Source organism: Micromesistius poutassou, assembly GCF_964030765.1.
Source record: "Micromesistius poutassou genome assembly, chromosome: 2".
NCBI lineage: Eukaryota > Metazoa > Chordata > Actinopteri > Gadiformes > Gadidae > Micromesistius > Micromesistius poutassou.
The window spans coordinates 6,318,395-6,336,306 of NC_140272.1; the positions used below are offsets into that span (position 1 = coordinate 6,318,395).

The 17,912-nt window shown below is 47.5% G+C and overlaps 3 protein-coding genes across 3 annotated transcripts; 1 reads left to right on the forward strand and 2 right to left on the reverse strand.

Annotated features, from left to right (window-relative positions):
• Positions 1-114: 114 nt before the first annotated feature.
• atf1 (activating transcription factor 1) lies at positions 115-6,419 on the forward strand. Its single transcript, XM_084464552.1, has 7 exons — positions 115-255; positions 913-1,010; positions 2,118-2,240; positions 3,174-3,372; positions 4,260-4,442; positions 4,738-4,891; positions 5,595-6,419. Exons 2-7 carry the CDS (start codon positions 918-920, stop codon positions 5,737-5,739), a joined length of 897 nt encoding a protein of 298 aa, XP_084320678.1. The 5' UTR covers positions 115-255; positions 913-917; the 3' UTR covers positions 5,740-6,419.
• Positions 6,420-6,500: 81 nt separating this feature from the next.
• On the reverse strand, positions 6,501-7,655 carry LOC311339183 (thiol S-methyltransferase TMT1B-like). Its single transcript, XM_084464553.1, has 2 exons — positions 7,038-7,655; positions 6,501-6,749 (listed from the first exon to the last, which is right to left on the reverse strand). Exons 1-2 carry the CDS (start codon positions 7,530-7,532, stop codon positions 6,513-6,515), a joined length of 732 nt encoding a protein of 243 aa, XP_084320679.1. The 5' UTR covers positions 7,533-7,655; the 3' UTR covers positions 6,501-6,512.
• A 468-nt stretch (positions 7,656-8,123) lies between these two features.
• tmt1a.1 (thiol methyltransferase 1A, tandem duplicate 1) lies at positions 8,124-11,940 on the reverse strand. The gene is made up of 2 exons (XM_084464770.1): positions 11,419-11,940; positions 8,124-11,133 (listed from the first exon to the last, which is right to left on the reverse strand). The coding sequence occupies exons 1-2, from the start codon at positions 11,911-11,913 to the stop codon at positions 10,900-10,902; spliced, it is 729 nt and encodes a 242-aa protein (XP_084320896.1). The 5' UTR covers positions 11,914-11,940; the 3' UTR covers positions 8,124-10,899.
• Positions 11,941-17,912: the final 5,972 nt, after the last annotated feature.

Consider the following 17,912-nt stretch of genomic DNA (forward strand, 5'->3'; position numbering starts at 1 on the left):
TGACTCCAGATCCCACCAATGGGCGTGCCCGGAGAGGCGCGCTACGTCACGCGGCTCGCTGGAAAGACCCGCCCCTTCCCGTTAGCATAATGCTGGTTGCTACATCTCAAAGCTAACACCCTGCGTACTACCATGTGCGCGCTCTTTACTCACTTTCCGCACCGTTTCCACCCCAAACATTTAAAGTGAATGAACAAGAGTGCCGGCGTCTACATCCCGCCCGTCCACAAGACCCGTCGCGTCGGCATCGGACAGGTAACAGCGGGGCGGTGGCGGTGTTCCGCGGGGCGGCGGACGCTCATGGCGGCGTCAGCCTCGTCGTTCGACTCGTCGGAGGTTCAGGCGGAGGTTCGCCTCTAATGGCTGCCGAGCCGCTGACGTCTGTCGACGCGGGCTCTGTCGTTGCCAGTGACACGGTTAACATGTTTGCTCACCGAGAGACGGGCGCCTCCCGTCCGTCCCCGGGTAGTCTTCGGCGGAGCGCAGAGAGAAGGAAAAATCATCTTTAGTTTAAAATAAAAAATGTTATTTTCCCGCCGTGACGTCAGCCTCGACGTTAGCCTCCCGCCGCGGCTAGCCGCGTTAGCTTCAGGGACGCGGGGTGGAAATTAGTTTCCTCAGACTATCTACGTTTGTGTTTAACCACCAGGGAACACATCTGTGTGTGGATCTGTACCCCCAACATCATGTAGGCCTTTAGGGGTTCGGGGGAAGTTTGCTCAGACGGCGATGCGGATCGTTGGTAGAACCGCGTCGGAGGATATAAACATCACCACTTCTGTCCACTTTGTGATTTAATAACCTGAATGTTTAGGGCAAATGTCAACTAACGGAACGCAGCCCGTCTGCCTATAGGGCTGCGTCCCGATTCACGCTCCTTCTGATGCGTTAATAATGCTTTACTTTCTCTAGTGACCATGGAGGAGCAGGCCAGTAACGGGACGGAATCGCTGACCATGACGGTCCCCACCACCCTCACTGCCTCGCAGATCTCCCAGATAGCCCAGCAGGTAAACCACAACGGCCTTGATGGTGCCACAATATCAAAGTTATATTTGCAGGGACCATGTCCTAATTGGCGGGCCAGTGATTTCATATGTAAATGCCCTACTTGAATGCCTATTTTCATGTTTATCAGTTCAGCAGTATTGATGTTGTTGAATAATGACTTGATCAAATTATTAAATCCTTCACAGTTATGATGTACTGCAGTTATCTCAGTGAATCTACCTCATGGCTGACATGAAACGTTGTGTTCATGATGGGTTTCAAAATGTAAATTATATCATCTGTTGAGCCCTGTTGTGCATAACCTAAAAGTTTTTAGTTGAACTATTCCTGTAAATATACAGTTACCTTGGTGATTATCCAGCTTAAACCACGTTAAAGATATGGCTCTGAACGTTTGGGAACAATGCTTTTGACGAACACTTGAAATACAAGCAAACCATGGTTTGATATCGTTTGGCCTTCCTTTAGAGAAGCCTCCGGCCTGGGACGGGTTCGTACAGATACTCTGGTCTGAATGTCATGAGCGGTTAACATGTGTAGGGCTGTAACTAACGATCTAAACCAGCCCTGGTTTAGTAGGAGCTAAACCATGAGCACATCTTGTAGGTGGTTGTAGGGCTGCTTGATTATGGAAAAAATCATAATCACTATTACTTTGGTCAAGAATGAAATCGCGATTATTCAAATGATTATTTTTGAGTTTGAAAACATGATGCATTTATTCATAATTTCTCTCCAAAAAAAAAACACTGTAAATGAGAACTTTAAAATTTCCCCTTAAAAAAATACACAAAATGGTCAAATAGAAAATAATATCCAGATATAATAATAATAAATAATACTAAAAAATAATAATAATAAAAAAAATTGCTTCAACTCAATTATATTAGTATGGTGATCGTTTCACACTGAAATCGTGATCAAAATGTGATTAAACGCCCAGCCCTAGGTGGTTGTATATTTGCCTTGGTTTTATTTCCGGGGTATGAAAGAAGTGAATTGGCCCTACGCCTGGTAAAGTTTTAACCCCTTTCGTGTTTGTTTACCATTTTAAATCACATACTTAAAGCAACGAGCGTGAACAAACGTTGTCGGTTTATCTCCAGATGTCCCTGGGTAACTCCCCTGTGACGGTGGTGCAGCTGCCTGGGGGCCAGTTCCAGGTTCAGGGGGTGATCCAGTCAGCCCAGTCATCCGTCATCCAGTCTCCCCAGGCCCAGAATGCACAGGTGAGACCCCTCCTCATGCGGGGCTGCTGGGGTCCCTCTAGCAGTTCCCCCGGCAGCGCTGCTCAGGCCTGTGTGAGGGCCGCTATGTTGGTGCTGTGTTTGACGTGCACTGTGCTGATGTGCACTTGCATGTTGCCGAGAGGTCCTCGAATGACCCTTGTGTCCAGTAGGGCTTGGGTGCATTCCAACAGAAATTGTCTCCTACTATGGTACACTAACATAACTGGAAAAGACTTGGGACCACACGTAGACCTTTTACTCACAGACACGCCTTTTTCGGCCATTAATGTGAAAGTACAGTTTTCCGTCTGGATTTGTAGCCATGGGTTTCATAATAGTGTTGTTTATAGATAATCCAATAAGTAGGGTACTTTCTATCATTAAAGGTCCCATGACAAGTCCACCAGGTGTGGTGTGATTAGCCGTTACATGATATGATATCACAGGTGGGCGTGTCCACCTAGATGTGTGCTGGATAGATCTACCAGCCTAACGGCTTGTAACGGCTAACCACACCTGGTGGCATGTCATGGGACCTTTAAGTCACTTATTGTGTTTGTTTCTCTTCATGCTTCCTACATTTAGCCTGAAGCCGTTCATGAGCCGATCCTCCTACAGTCTCATTATGTGTTTTATTCTGATATAGCGGAACACTATTTTGCTGTCTGTAGTTTTCACAATATTTCTCAGATGATAATAATGACTGAATGTAACATAGACAAGGGTGCTTTGGGGATCTATGTTTTTAGAAATAAAACAAATAACAGGCTAATAATGAAAAGTTGCTTATTCTTTGCATGATTGTGCAGTGGCACTAGTAGTCCAGCAGGGGGCGACATAGTCAATCTAGTCGGCCTTCTGGGGGGAAACGTCTCTGTTCAAACCTCTTTTCTTCATGCACTTCACTTTTACACGCTGTTGTGTTCGGTGCAGGGCTCTGACTCTGACGACTCGGACTCTGACGACAGCGAGGCTGCAGGCCAGAGGACCCGAGAGGTCCTGGCCCGGCGGCCGTCCTACAGGAAGATCCTGAACGACCTGTCGGCGGAGGAGGTGGGGAAGGAGACGTCCACCACGGTGACGGGCATCATGCCCTCCACGCCCATCTACCAGACCAGCTCCGGACAGTACAGTGCGTACAGCTCATGAATATCCTTCCTGTACAGACAGCCATATGTTGTTTCTCTTTCTTCTTACAAATGTACTTTTTGTAAATCGCTTTGGATAAAAGCGTCTGCTAAATGCCCTAAATGTAAACCGTAGGCTGTGAGGAAACCTCAAACCTGAGGAAACCTGTGGAACAGTTTATTAATGAGTTCTTTGAAAGACGCAGAAAACCTCACTTAACCAATTTGATGGCAATTCATCCGTTGCTAAGTCCCACCCCCTGGTTACTGTTGCCACGCCTGTCAAGCCTTCGCACCCGGCATGTCATTAGGGTGTTTTCAACGAGATCAGGGAGAGATATTATAATGCACAATTCTGGAATAATACCTCTGAAATATGGGAGAGAAGAAGACAGAACAGAGAACAATATGCATCTGAGAGCTACAGTCCCGTTAAAATGGAGGGAAGAGATCAGCTGTTCCAAGCATCAGGCCCCCTACAGTTTGATTATCAACATGAGGGACAACAATGTTCTGGCACAGCAGGGACATTCAATATAGTGATTAGTTTGAAGCTGAGTTTAGCTTTCATTATCTAATATGTTTCAGCCCATTGCTAGAAAAACTAAATTATCCCACTTTCCATTAGTTTGAAGTGTGCTGGGATATGGCTTCCTTCATATACTTGGTGTGCATTGTACCTCAAGCAGAACGACACGGTCTCTGTTGCTCTGGGGCGGTCTGTGTCGGACCAGCTGGGTCCACACCACCTGGCACCCCCCTCTGGTCCTGAACGGCCTCCCATGCCTAGTTACGGTTGCCAACGTATGATTGGGCCCTGTCAGGGAGGGGCTTTGTGGACTCAGGGTTCCACAGCCCAGGGTTCTGATTCTGTTCTGCTCCTTTCCTCCAGTTACCATCGCCGCCAACGGCACGATCCAACTGGCGAACCCCGGTTCTGACGGTCTCCAGGGCCTGCAGGCACTCACCATGACCACGGCCGCCTCGGCCCAGCAGGGGACCACCATCCTGCAGTACGCCCAGACCTCCGATGGCCAACAGATACTGGTGCCTAGCAACCAGGTGGTCGTACAAGGTGTGCAAGACATGTTGTATTGTAAGCAGAAATCCAAGCGTTCCAAAATCATTTCGGCACGTGCATGTTTTGTTCCAAATAACCATTTTTTAGGGTGAAATCTAGAAAAATGATATTCCGTTGTTGTGCTAAAGTAAGCTGGTAGTTGCTAGGGTTCACGTTGGCTTGACATAGTAGTAAACTACTAACTATGAATGGAGTTAAATTTGATCTGTTGATTTGGATCTGAGCGTGTTTTGGAGAGACAAAGCAGCCGTGGTCAGTGGTGAGAAGTCATGACCTGTCTCCTCTGCAGGCGCCGGAGGAGAGATGCAGACGTACCAGATCCACACCCCCGCCCAGAGCTCCCTGGGCCAGACGGTGGTGATGAGCTCCCCGGTCAGCATGTCGTCCCACACCAAGAGCGACGACCCCACCATGAAGAGGGAGATACGGCTCGCAAAAAACAGGTGAGCCTTACTATAGTGGGCCTTGGTTCTGTTTAATAACATCTGAAGAAGTAGGGATTTAGGTAACTGGTTTGAGGTAACTGGTTAGTAGCCGCGTGACCTGCCTAGTAGGGCTGCTCGATAATGGAAAAAATCATAATCACGATTATTTTGGTCAATATTGAAATCTCGATTATTCAAACGGTTATTTTTGACTTTGAAAACATGATGCATTTATTCATAATTTCTCTCCAAAAAAAAACACTTTGTAAATGAGAACTTTGAAATTTCCCCTTAAAAAAATACACAAAATGAAAAAAAAAAATTTCAAATAAAAAATAATGCCCAGATATGTATCCAGCTGTTCTGCAATTTCTAAGAAAGAAAAAAAAAATTTTAACTAGCCGTGTGAACTGGTTGGTAGCAGAGGGAACCGGTTGGTAGAGTAGCGTGTATGACATCGTATGGCTTCCAGAGATTTCTCGTGGGTCAGACCGCAGACGGTGGTTTTGGACAGTATTTGCATGTCTACCTGCTGTATAAACATGGATTACGTTGTTACATACAGGAACTGACTGGTATCAAGATAAGTTTAAACATCCCAGCGTTGATATGCAGTCGGCCCAGTTTCAGGGCCAGCGTTATTTTGGGATTATTTGATATTATTCTTCACAAACTTTGATCCGATCCGGACTCTAAACTCTTTCTCCGCCCATCTTTCCAGAGAGGCTGCACGGGAATGCCGGCGCAAGAAAAAGGAATACGTGAAATGTCTGGAAAACCGCGTGGCGGTTCTGGAGAACCAGAACAAGACTCTGATTGAGGAACTGAAAACATTAAAGGACCTGTATTGTGTGAAGACAGGATAGCGTTCCGGGATAGCATTCCGAAGCGTTCCCGGCGCGGGACTAGGATGGCCGCTCCTGTCAGACATCATGTGCTTATCTGGGAACACCGGCTTATTTTTTATCTCGATATTCAGTTTTTTTTTATTGATAGTGATACAAGTTTTGCATTACAATATAAAAAAATGAGAAATGGACTGTTTTAACCTGCTGTTTTTATCAAGCTAACATATTTGCTATGCTAAGTCATTTCTACTTGTGTATATTCTGAGTAAAGCAAATGTTAAATTGTGATTTTTATTACTGACACTTTCTAATTGTCTCTTTTGCTTCCCACAATATTGCGTATTCCTTTTTTTTTTTTTTTTTTTTTTTGCAAAAGCAATGGCTCTTTTCCACTAGTTACAGCATCCGGAGGTTTTTGTTCTCATAACGTGACTGTACCAACCGACCCCATTCCCTCTTGGTAATAAATGTTACAACTGTCATTCTTTCTTTTGTGCAGAAGAACATAAAGGGCATTAGACCAGAGGATCGATCTGTGTTGATTTCATTTGGCTGTTACTTAGACAATCAGGGAAAAGCACAACTGTCCAGGTAATATTTATTTTGTATCCTTTGTGTTTTGTTCCAGTGAGGTTAAAAAAAGCAAACGTTGACTTTCCGATCCTGTAAGCAAATAAAATATATTTTCTGTCAAATAGGCCGGGTGTGGCTCCTCAATCTGAATATGTCTAACTAGGCGGTTAGGTGCTGCCCGGTTGGATGAAGGTCCGTGCCCTGACCCCCATCTGTCCTCACTTGACGGCCCAGCCCAGGACGTGCGGTCGGATGGTGAAGGTGACCTGCAGGGCCTCCACGTGTGAGAGGTGGAGCGAGGAGAAGCCGGCGGCCTCCAGGTCCTTCCACGTCTCCCTGGTCGTCACGCAGCCGTCCCCCAGGTAGTACCAGGCCGGCTGCAGCGCGTACTGGAAGAAGAAGGTCCACGACCCGCGGGCCGAGGCCACGTGCTCCATGAAGTAGAAAGCCCCGCCCTGTAATCGGCCAATAATCACGTCAGTCATCAGGGGTTGTAAGGTCTGCTAGGGCGCCGTTTGGTCTAATTGATTAGTGGACTAAATAGCACAGCAGGGATAAGGTGCTGTATCTATCTTGTGTTTGCATCCATAAACCACGCATTACAAACTATGTACTAATATATGACAAATACAGGGATCTGTGGCAGGTTAACCCGGTTTAAAGTACGGCTCCTAGTCGTCCACGTGATCTTAACGACGGCAAGAAACGCCACCAAACCAGAAGGGACGTGACCCCGTACTCGCCGGTCTGAGGATGCGTCGCGTCTCCTCCAAGACCCGTCGGACGTCCCGGACCGAGCAGAGGACCAGTGTGCAGACCACCACGTCCATGCTCTGGTCGGCCAGCCCCGTCATGTCCTCACCGGACATGACTAAGAACGCCTCGTAAGTCAGGTGCTTGTTCGCCTCCATGCTCCTCCTCAGGTACCTCTCAAAGTGCGGGTTGGGGTCGGTGCAGGTCACGGTGCAGCCCCCCGGGTAGAAGGGGAAGTTGGCCCCGCTCCCACAGCCGATCTCCAGCAGGCGCAGAGTGTGGTCCTTATTGGTGAAGGTGTGGATGTTACGGAAAAGGTTTCGCTTCACTTTGTTCATTTTGTCGTTGTATGAAAATGTTATGTTATAGGCGAGGAATGGAAACACCCGTTTGTATAAACCGTACAAGCCCAGCAGCTCCAGTATCCACAGCGGCAACGTCACCATTAAACAGAGGGTTTTGCATAGCTTCATTAAAACCTCCATTACCCCGAATAACCTTCAGACGGCAGACGCTGAGATCTCAGAAGATCAAAAGATTAGTTTGTTGACTAAGCGAGAGCGAGATGGCTCGTGTATGTTCGAGGCCTCGCCACCAGAAGGCGCTGTTGGGCTACAGATGATATTCCACCAGAGAGAAAGTCAATCAACGAGGCCTCATTGATAAGTCTCTTTTCAGTAATGTGGCATGAGTGGGTCACGTGACATTAGTCTAAGGATAGATGAATAAGTGGGTCAGCTGTTGTTGAGCCATCGAGGTACAAATACAACGCCATGCTTCACTGGCCTTCTCTTTGCGGAACAGAAAGGTTCAATTATAGAATAATTAAATAAATTAAAAAATGTCTCAGTTGAAGGGAAACTAGATGTGACACATGGCAGACAACAGTGTTTGTTTGTGTAAACATTTCCATAAGAAAAAGTGCCATTGGACATGGTTTGAGTAGGGGAGGGGTTATGGTAGAATACTGTTGGGGCAGGGTAGGGTTAAAGTTGGGTTAGAGTAGTTAAGAGTAGGGGCAGATCAAGGCTAACCCACTCTGCAACAAAACCAGGCGGTAGGAAACATCTGTGATCCAGTGTTTTATTACATATTATGTAATATGTAGGTTTATTGAGTTTATTGAATCAGGGGCAAAGGTCTTTGATCTGTCTGTACTTGTGTTTGCCTAACGGGCCCTAAAAGGTCCCAACAGTCCCGGTTAAATCAGCCGCTACTCACTCACTAGATCTTTAATGTGAAAATAACACCATTAAAACAATGAAGTGTGTGTATAATGTAGTAAACACAAGGAAATCTCTGATCTCACAAAAAACGCATGTCCTTCAACTCAAAGCTGTAACACTGCAGGCTCTTGTATTCTAACTATATTGGCGGTTTGGTAGATATTGTTATACCTAGATTTCACCAAACGTCATAAGCACTGACCACACTAGATGCATTTTGATTCATTTTAGTAAACTTTAGTAAACTTGTTGCAATGAATTGAATGAATTTGTACATGGAATTTCATGAAAATGTTGACTATTGTGTGGACGAACTGTCTCCCACAGAAGTGCTACGGATTGTGATTTGTGTGATGAAAAAAATTAAAAGGTGCAGTATGCAGAGTTTAGTGGCATCTAGCGGAACGGACTCGGTAGAAATTGGGTCAAATATTCACAACTGTATTATTTAGTGTGTTATCCGATGAAAATAAGTACCGATAGTGTTTTCGGTTACTTAGAATAAGCCTTTATATGTACACAGGGAGGGTCCTCTTCCAAGGAGCCATTTTGCACTGCCACGTTTCTACGGTAGCCCCAAATGGATAAAAGGCTCTAGAGAGGACCCGTTTTTTTATTTAACGATCATTAGTTACGCTCACTTGTACGCTATGAGCTATAGCTTTACGGAATAGGTTACGCAATCCAAATTATACATCTATTAAAAAGGTCCCACGGCATGACAATTTCACTTTATGAGGTTTTCTAACATTAAGTTGAGTTCCCCTAGCCTCCTATGGTCCCCCAGTAGCTAAAAATTGCATTAGGTGTAAACCGAGAAGTAGCTATCTTACTCAGTCTTTGAAAAAAGGATAGCTGAAACGCTTCGATTTGACTTCCGGTACCGTATGACGTCATACGGGACCAGGTTACCTCCCCTTTCTCTGCTTGGCCCGCCCAGAGAATTTGGCCCGCCAATGAGACAATGAGCTAGGACCGTGCGAGTGCCACATGTGTGTGTGTGAATACACACACTGTAACGCAAGTGTTCTTTGTTATTTGGATAACCGTTCTGCTGTTGGTGTTATGGCGCATATCACGCAACACAATAACACAAGCTTGCATAAAGCTCCCATTTGGTGAAAAGACTAGACTACGTCGGGTTGGTTGAGAAGGAATTGGGAACCGCGACATGGAGGAGAAAAGGATTGTTGCCCAGGATTGTCCGTCGGAGCCCCGCTGTAGCGGGCAGCCCCGGGGGCGGCCAGCGTTCAGCGGGCAGCCCCGGGGGCGGCCAGCGGCCAGCGGGGCTCAGACGGACCGCTGCCGTGGCAGCGGGGCTGGACGGCGGGGCTCCGACGGACAATCCTGGGCAACAATCCTTTTCTCCTCCATGTCGCGGTTCCCAATTCCTTCTCAACCAACCCGACGCAGACAACCCCGGGCAACAATCCCCTTCTCCTCCATTTCGCGGTTCAGTCTGTACTTAATGTTGACGTGGAAGTGGAAGAACCAGAGGCGTCTGAGAACCCGACACAGTCGTTTGAGATTCATAATATCATCCGGAGGCGCAAACAGCTTTTGACCGTGATAATATATATTATATTATATAGATATCTAAATATAATATGATATTATTTAGATATAGAGCTCCAGGACTCCCACCGGAGCACCGGAGTGTTCAGTGTTCCACTGTGGTGGATCGATTGCGAACAAATCAGTTTGAACGAACAACTCTTTAACATGAACAAACCGACCTGATTCCCTGTTTCAGTTTGTCTCGTTCGTATCATTCGTTGTCCGAGACTCGACTCCCAACTCCACCCACTAGTCGCTGAGTCGCGCTGACTCACTAGTCGCCGTTCGTTCACTGACTGTGTTTAGCGGTGAAGACTCGAGGACTGAGAAGTCACGAGAGCCAGACGGGCAACAACATCCCGATTCCGAACATGAAGTGCTCAGCTAAATGGAACTTAGTTAATGTTGTGTTGATTGATGACCGTTTGCACCATTGCACGATCGTGATTCGTTTAAGAATGAGAATGAGGAGGAGCTGAGTCTGACCGACTCAGCTGAGAACTGTGCATTCGTGATTTGTTTGAATGAGAACGGGGGAGGAGCTGAGTCTGACTGACTCAGTGACTGAGAACCATGATTCACCGCTACTGGAAACGCGACTGAACGATTCGAACGACTCTTCTTGGCGAACTGACTGACGCAAACTGATTCATTAAAACGAATCATGAAATCCACCATTAGCGCATGGTACCGTGGCCGCAAGCTGCTCAGGGCCACACCTCCACCCTCCACCTTGACCCCTCTAAAAACAGCACGTTTGTGGAGAGCTCATTGTGGGACTGGCTCGTAGTGGCTGTAACTCTGCACAAAGGCTGAATTTCCATAAAATAGCATGCTGTGGGACCTTTAAGGAACCTCTTCACTTGGCAACTCAACGCGGTCATGGCCGATTAGATAATTTTTGGCACCTCACAAGTCACGTAACTTTGTCGCTGGAAAGGGAGGGGTATTCAGTTCAGGCTGCAATCTGCCACCTCACCACTAGATGCCACTAAACCCTACACACTGCACCTTTAAGTGGAGTAGTCGGTCATTCTCACAGTGTCATGCCGTGGATATCGGGCGCAATCTATTTGACAGCGTAGCCCACGATGTGTGGCTTGATCAGGAAGTTGATGGGAGCCTCGATGCGTTTCAGTTTGAGCTCGGAGAACCCAGCGGCCTCCAGGTCGGACCAGGTCGACCGTGTCAGCTCACAGCCATCACCAAAGTAGTACCACATGGGCTGGAGAACGTGCTGGAAGAAGTAGGTCCAGGAGGAGCGCTCTGCGACCACGTGCTCCATGAAGAAGAGGGCTCCCCCCTGCCAACACAGCCCCAGTTAGGACCCCACATGCATCGTCCTCCGCTGGTTAAGGCTCATTCTTGTAGATGGGTATGTTTGTAATACATTCAGACCCACTGAAACAGCGATGTGTTCAATGTTTAAGTATTTTGGCCTCTATTTTATCAGACAGGCTTCATTGTTTTGGTCACAAAAAAGAGATAACCCCAAAAAGATAAGATATTTCAGAGACAGGCCTAGTTTAGTCCTGGACTGGACCTCGAATAAACATCTGGGTCCATGCGCAACAGGTGGTCTACTCACGGGCCTGAGCATGCGGTGGGCCTCCTGGATGGTGCGGGTCATGTCCTGCACGGAGCACAGCACCAGAGTGACCACCACGGCGTCCACCGCCTCGTCCTCAATCGACCCCATGTTCTCCCCGGCCGCCACTAAGAACCTCTCGAAGGACAGGTGGCTGTTCTCGCTCATACTCTTCTCCAGGTATTTCTTGAAGTGTTTGTTTGGATCGGTGCAGATGACTTTGCAGCCGGGAGGGTAGTACTTGAAGTTGGTGCCGGTCCCGCATCCAATCTCCAGGACGGTGAGCGGCTCGGAGGGTTTCTTGAAGTCAGGCAGTGCGCTGAACAGGTCCCTCTTTTTGTCGTCCATTTTCACATTATACGAAACGGCAATTTTGGACATGAGCAACGCGAAGAAGCCCTTGTACCATTGGTAGAGACCGACGGCTTCGATTAGTTGGAGTGGCAACGTCAACACCTTAAAGAACAAGGTAAGAAAGTTCATGAGCAGCTCCATGTTAACGCTCTGCTGAGGGGGCGAAGCTGTCAGGGGTGGAACTTCCGGTTGGCTCAGAGAGCGACGTGGTCCGGCGGGAAACTTCCGGCCTGCTAATGGAGCGACGCTAGCAGAAACTTCCGGTCTACTCGGGGAGGGACGCTTTCAGGCGCGGAACTTCCGGCCTGTGAGCAGACTACTCTTTATTCAGGGTTATTATTCAGCTTCCGCATTGGGATTTATATCGTAAATCAGCACTATTGCCACTAACCGTCAGACTAGTGTATCGTCGGCGATATTGTGTCGAACCACAGAAATCCATGCAGTCCATTGAATACATTGGACCAGAAACAAACCAAATGTATATCCACCAACACTTTGTAATATTGAATATGATTATTATTTATTTCGTCTTATCCAATTATAGAACCTCAATTTCTTTGGACCATGAGCGTCCACCATAAAGGACAGATTCAACAGTTTTCTGAGGGTTGGATAGTGATTGCGTCATTGGATGCTGTCCCACCTTCTGACGTCATACAATATGACTCCTCGTCATGTCTTCTGCTGAGAGCCTTGTAGACGTCTGCATATCTGCATCAGAACAGAGGATCTCATCAGACAAGACAGGCACCATGGAGAAATCCTGGCCACGCCAATTGAATAGAATAGTATAGTTGAATAAGAAACCTTTTTCATAGATTTCGTTTTTATCATCATTCTGGTGTATAGATCAGATCTCTCCCCCGGTAAATGTGTGTTATGGTTGCAGTTCAAAGTCATCCCACCAGGTAGAGACATAGCTTAACAATTCATATGACCGTTAACAACAATAATATGATGTTCACGTGATGCAGTGGTCCTACATCCATTCATTTGATGTCTGTGCTTCATAGACTCACTCGAACCAGCGTGCCACCAGGCTACCAAGACGTCTCATGCCGTCACCATCTGTGGCCGGGTGCAATTAGAAATGTGTTTTCATTACCATGTCAAAACAAGTGAGATCGACATTTAATTAACGTATAACATCATATATATTAACATATCATCAGTACAGTATTCTCCTGATAATAAATAATCCAACACAGGGATAAGGGATGGAGGCATGCAGAGATATTGGTCATATTCTTTTGTGTTGTGATCCTGGGCCCTGCTGGGGCCTGCCCTGCTGGAGCCACCCTTGGGGCCGGGGGACAGGAGCTCAGTGTGGGTGCAAGGCAGGGCATAACAGCCTAACCCAGCAGCACTCAACCCCAACCCTGACCCCTGACTCCAAAGACAATAGGTGCTTTCACTTAGACATCATTTCCTCTCTGCTTTTCGGTTGAGCATCCCCCGCACTTATTGTATGTTGTACGTCCTTGCACTTAAGAATAGTACTTAGCTAAGATAAGATGCTATACGATGCTATCTTTGTTGTATACGGGAATTGGTTGACCAAGCGATTGTTAGTGCTTGGCACTTGGTTCTATGAACCTCCTTACTGTACCCACAGTGATATATTGTTGTTTCTCTTCTTCTGACGAATGTACTTATTGTCACTTTGGATAAAAGCCTCTAATTTCCCTAAATGTAAATGTGAATGTAAGCATGAGGACGTTGTAATTATGAAATAATCCATAGTCAGGGATACCAGCCCAATACTGTGGCTCTGCCTGGATCATCTCTCCTTCAGCATGGAGTGTGATTGAAGACGGGCCCTGTGTGGTCGCAGAAGGCTTCCTGGTCAACGCCCCAAACCCTTGGTATGGTGGCTAAGGTTAGAGGCACATGTTTGCACAACGCTGCCCAAAAAAATAAAATACATGTAGATGTGAAACTTCATAAAAAATGTTTTTAATTATTTATTTCAATTATCAACACATGAATTCACAAGCCATATCAGGAGAGGTGATGTGTTGGGGTTCATAGCACCTATCTATGATGTACCGCACTACACAAACATGTTAACATGTTATAACTCACTGGTTAACACATATTGATCCACATCATGGAGGAGATTTGGATTCCTTTTACTATCTCTTTTTATATTCCTACCTTTTGTATTTCTTGTTCTCTCTTCTTTTTCCAGTTCATGACCTTTTCTTTCTTCATTATGTTCCCTAAAGCATGGACATATTTGTAATATGTAATAGGCCTATGTTTAGTGCAGAGCAACACTAGTTTTAGGATTCAGGGCCAAATACAGATTTTTCCAAAATGTGCATTTTAAAATGTCAGCCATTACTACTGTTCTGACAAACTAGTGAGTAAGCTTTATTTAAAAACTGCAATCACCACGATCATGTGACACAAATCGACGATTGCAGAATATTACCGAGATATGTTTGAACCGGACCTCATTGACATGACTTCAAACATAAATTACTTTAGCTTTAATGGTTTGGCAAACACTTATACTATGAAGACTATAACATCCCTTGATGGAATATTGATTAACATGTGTCATATATAACGCATTAATTAAAAAGGCATTAATTAAAAATCTCCAAATGAGTGAATCCTTTTGCCATAGTCTTTGAGTACATTTGTCGCTTGCATTAGTTTGCATTAATTCCTATTGGAATTATCAACATAGGCCTATGTCATTTTAATGTCTTAAATTGAAATGGCTTGTAAAATGTTTAACTATGTTCATTTGAAAGACCTAAACCAAAATGCTTAGGGTTAAGTTTAGGGTTAATATGGTGCTGATGGCGGCCTTGATAAAATATGCTTTATTTAAGATAAGTCCACTACCAAATGTTACTAGATGAATTTGAGGTCGCCCTTCCCATAGTGTGAGTTAAGGGATCATCTTAGAAGACATCGCTGGAGGTCCAACGTGCTTCCAGCTCTAACAACTCAAACTAAGCAGAAAGGTTTAGTGTCAGATGCACCTTGCAGGCCGATCCCTTATATCAGGCTGTCTGTCCAGGGTGAGTATCAAATATATTGAACGCGATATATCAATCGTAACAACCTAGATAACAACGTTATGATTTCTAACCAACAACCACGTCTAACGTCTTGGTTGACTTCATCGCTTATTTTAGGGGTCTTTTTGCTTACGCTGCTGCGGTCTCTGGCGGTTGTTGTAACCGAAGGCATTTAGCGACGCTCCCTAACAATCTGCTGAGAGTCATCAATTATGCAGCGGAGCCGCGCGCACCGGGAAGGGAGATAGCAGCAACAATATGGCGACAGCCGCAGTCACTCCCGACTCTTTTCCACATCTGCACTTCAGTGACATCTTTCTGGATTTCTTTTAATACGAGAAAAAGTAAGTAGACCATGTGTTTGTCCTGTGTGGCTGCTCGGTGGGGCGGGATGCACCGAGTCCTCCGGCTCTGCTGACCGCATCCCTCTGCCGCAGAGCGGTCCCTCTCTCAGCATCCTCGCCTCCTCCCGCGGAGGCTCCTTGCCAATCCACGGCCCGATATGCATGCGAAACACCGGGTTAAAAGTGGGCTCGATGCGGCACCTCTGGCCGGCAGGCGGGCCGCCGTGTCCCGCAGTAGCGCGGTGCAGACAGACGGCCGGTAGCCCGATCGGGGTGTTGGCCTGGCGGGATGACATCTCGATGTGTCAGAATGTGAAACAGACGCATACGGGCTACGGGATGGGAGGCAGCAGCACGGCAAACTTCGGTGCATGTGGTGGCGTGTGCTCGCCCCTGTGCGGGAGGTGGTCCCCGGGTCTGGTCCCCTGGTCTGGGCCAGGTGGATCAGGGTTGGCCCCCATCATGTAATGTTGGAGCATGTATAATGTGAGTTAATCCACCACCTCTCCGCGACACCCCCCCCACCCACCCCCCCCCCACCCCATCTCTTCGGAGGCTGCGTGAGGAGGAGAGGTGCGTCTGAGTTCGGCACTAGTTGTGATGGGGGCCGTGGGCCATCGTTCAGTCTTTAGGAGCGAAGGTAGAAGATGTGTTTTGTAACGCGGCGGGAAGGTCTGCAGGCTCACAAGTTCATCCGATAGACGCTCAGAGGCTCCGTCGTTCAGAGACGGTCCGCGGGTGTGGTAGACCTTTATAATCTTTTTATTCCACCTATTTACTGTTTATAGTTAGTAGGTTTTTATTCTGAATCTGTCGCTGGGTTATGAAGGGGTGATGAAAGCACCGCGACGGGCGTTGAGCTGCAGACGTCCCGGGGAACGGATCAGCCGCTCTGTGCTGCTCAGCCTCAGCACCACTGAGCCACACTGCAGTATTTTCAGGCTTCGGCCCTGGCGGTACACCTCAGTAAACAGGAGCCCTCCTCACGGAGACCAGCCGGTCCACGACGGGCCGCGGGCCTCTTAGGGGAAGACGACATTCGGCGTCAATAGTCAGGAATGAGGTCATAGTTGAACCATTCAAGGGAGGACGATGTCTTTCCTAAAACGTGATTGACCTACCTCCTCCCCTGGCAGAGCACCGCTGTAGGAGTTCTGGTGGGCTAGGCTAGGCTGTAGGGCCTGTGTTATGGGTGAGGGGGGGCGGGGGGGGGGGGGGGGGACCTGGACGAAAGGTTATTTAAGGGCCCGGGGCGATGGCAGATATGATCAGCAGCAGAATGCATTGCCTTCCTCCTGATCTGGGAGCTCACCGCCCCACATCGCATGGCGCAACTGAGGCTGCTGCCCAGAGCCAGCCTCCATGTGGCAGAGGGGGGGGCGACGTGCACCAGCCTGGCCCCCACCAGCAACGACTAGGCTTTTCCCTACATGTAATTAATTCGCCGGTGTCCCAATCCCTCCTCCATCACCAGTGCAGCCAGCCCCCCCCCCCCCCCCCCCCACCCTGTCTCTGGCCAGCCTCCACCCCTGGGTTTGGTTAGTGTGGTCAGTTAAGAGCCTTGGTGATCCCCCAGACTGTAGGTGTAGCCCACTGAGATGTTTCCCTGTGCCTCCTGGCCCCCTCAGTGAGAGGACTCTGCGTCGCGGTCTGCAGCCGCTCTGCTGACGCGGCGCCTGACGCCGTCACTACTGGAGGAGTCACGGTGCTGCTCCTCAATAACGCCTATTCTGCTGGAACCGCTGTCATCTCCTAAGCACCCCGCGCGGACACGCTCGGATCGAAGCGGGGGGGTGGTGTCTTATACAGAGACGGGACCGGTTAGATGTTAGTGCTCAGTGTGCGTGTGGAGCAGCTGTGGGACAGAGGGGGACGGATCGGACGTGGGGCACGTGAGTAGGGGTGGCTGGGTTGCAGCCGGCTCTGCTGCCGGGGCTCACCTTGAGCCGACGTGATCAATGGAGTGAGCGTCGCTGGAAGGAGGCTTAGAGGTCCTTCGAGGTTGGCTTGGTTACCTGAAACGTGCCGCTCGTCTCCTGGCTGTGGCCGGTGTGTCGCGTTGTGTGTCGTAGGTTCTGTGGTGTTGTTGATGCGTTTATCTAATTCTATGAATGCATTTCATTTATTTCATGCTGTTATATCAAGGGCTGCAGAGACCAGCTACTTCATTATAATTGAGTGTGTGATATCCAAAGTGATGTGTTAATGAGGATGGTTGGTGGGCGATGTCACACCGGACCCTGGGACACACACACACACCGCCCGGCTGGACACACACTCTCCTGTAGGTTACTATATTAGACATTAGAATGAGTCAGTTATATTTATTCACTTATCGACGGGACTCAAACCCATTCTGTGAGTCAGAGTTAGGCTGGTTTGAATCCGCAGTAGGTCAAACCTTACTGTGTCCATCCTTATTATATGTATAGGCTACTGCCCAATCAAATCACTGCATATGCTTCTTCTATAGGCCTTTTTCATGTCTATATCTAGGACACTGAGTATTAACTGTGTTATGAGGGAATGAATCCAGACGGAACTATTACCTTATACAATTAGCAGATGCTTGTTGGAATAGGGTAGAACATGGTTTGGAAGGGTTACAGAAGACGTAAAATGATATGGTCATCAGTAGAAAACATTTGACGTAACATGCTGTGGTTGGTCGATGCTTTGGTTCAACGACACTATTCGATTGGCCTCGGTTGAGGCCAGATCTGATTTTTAAACAGGTCCCGTTGTAAGTGTAATT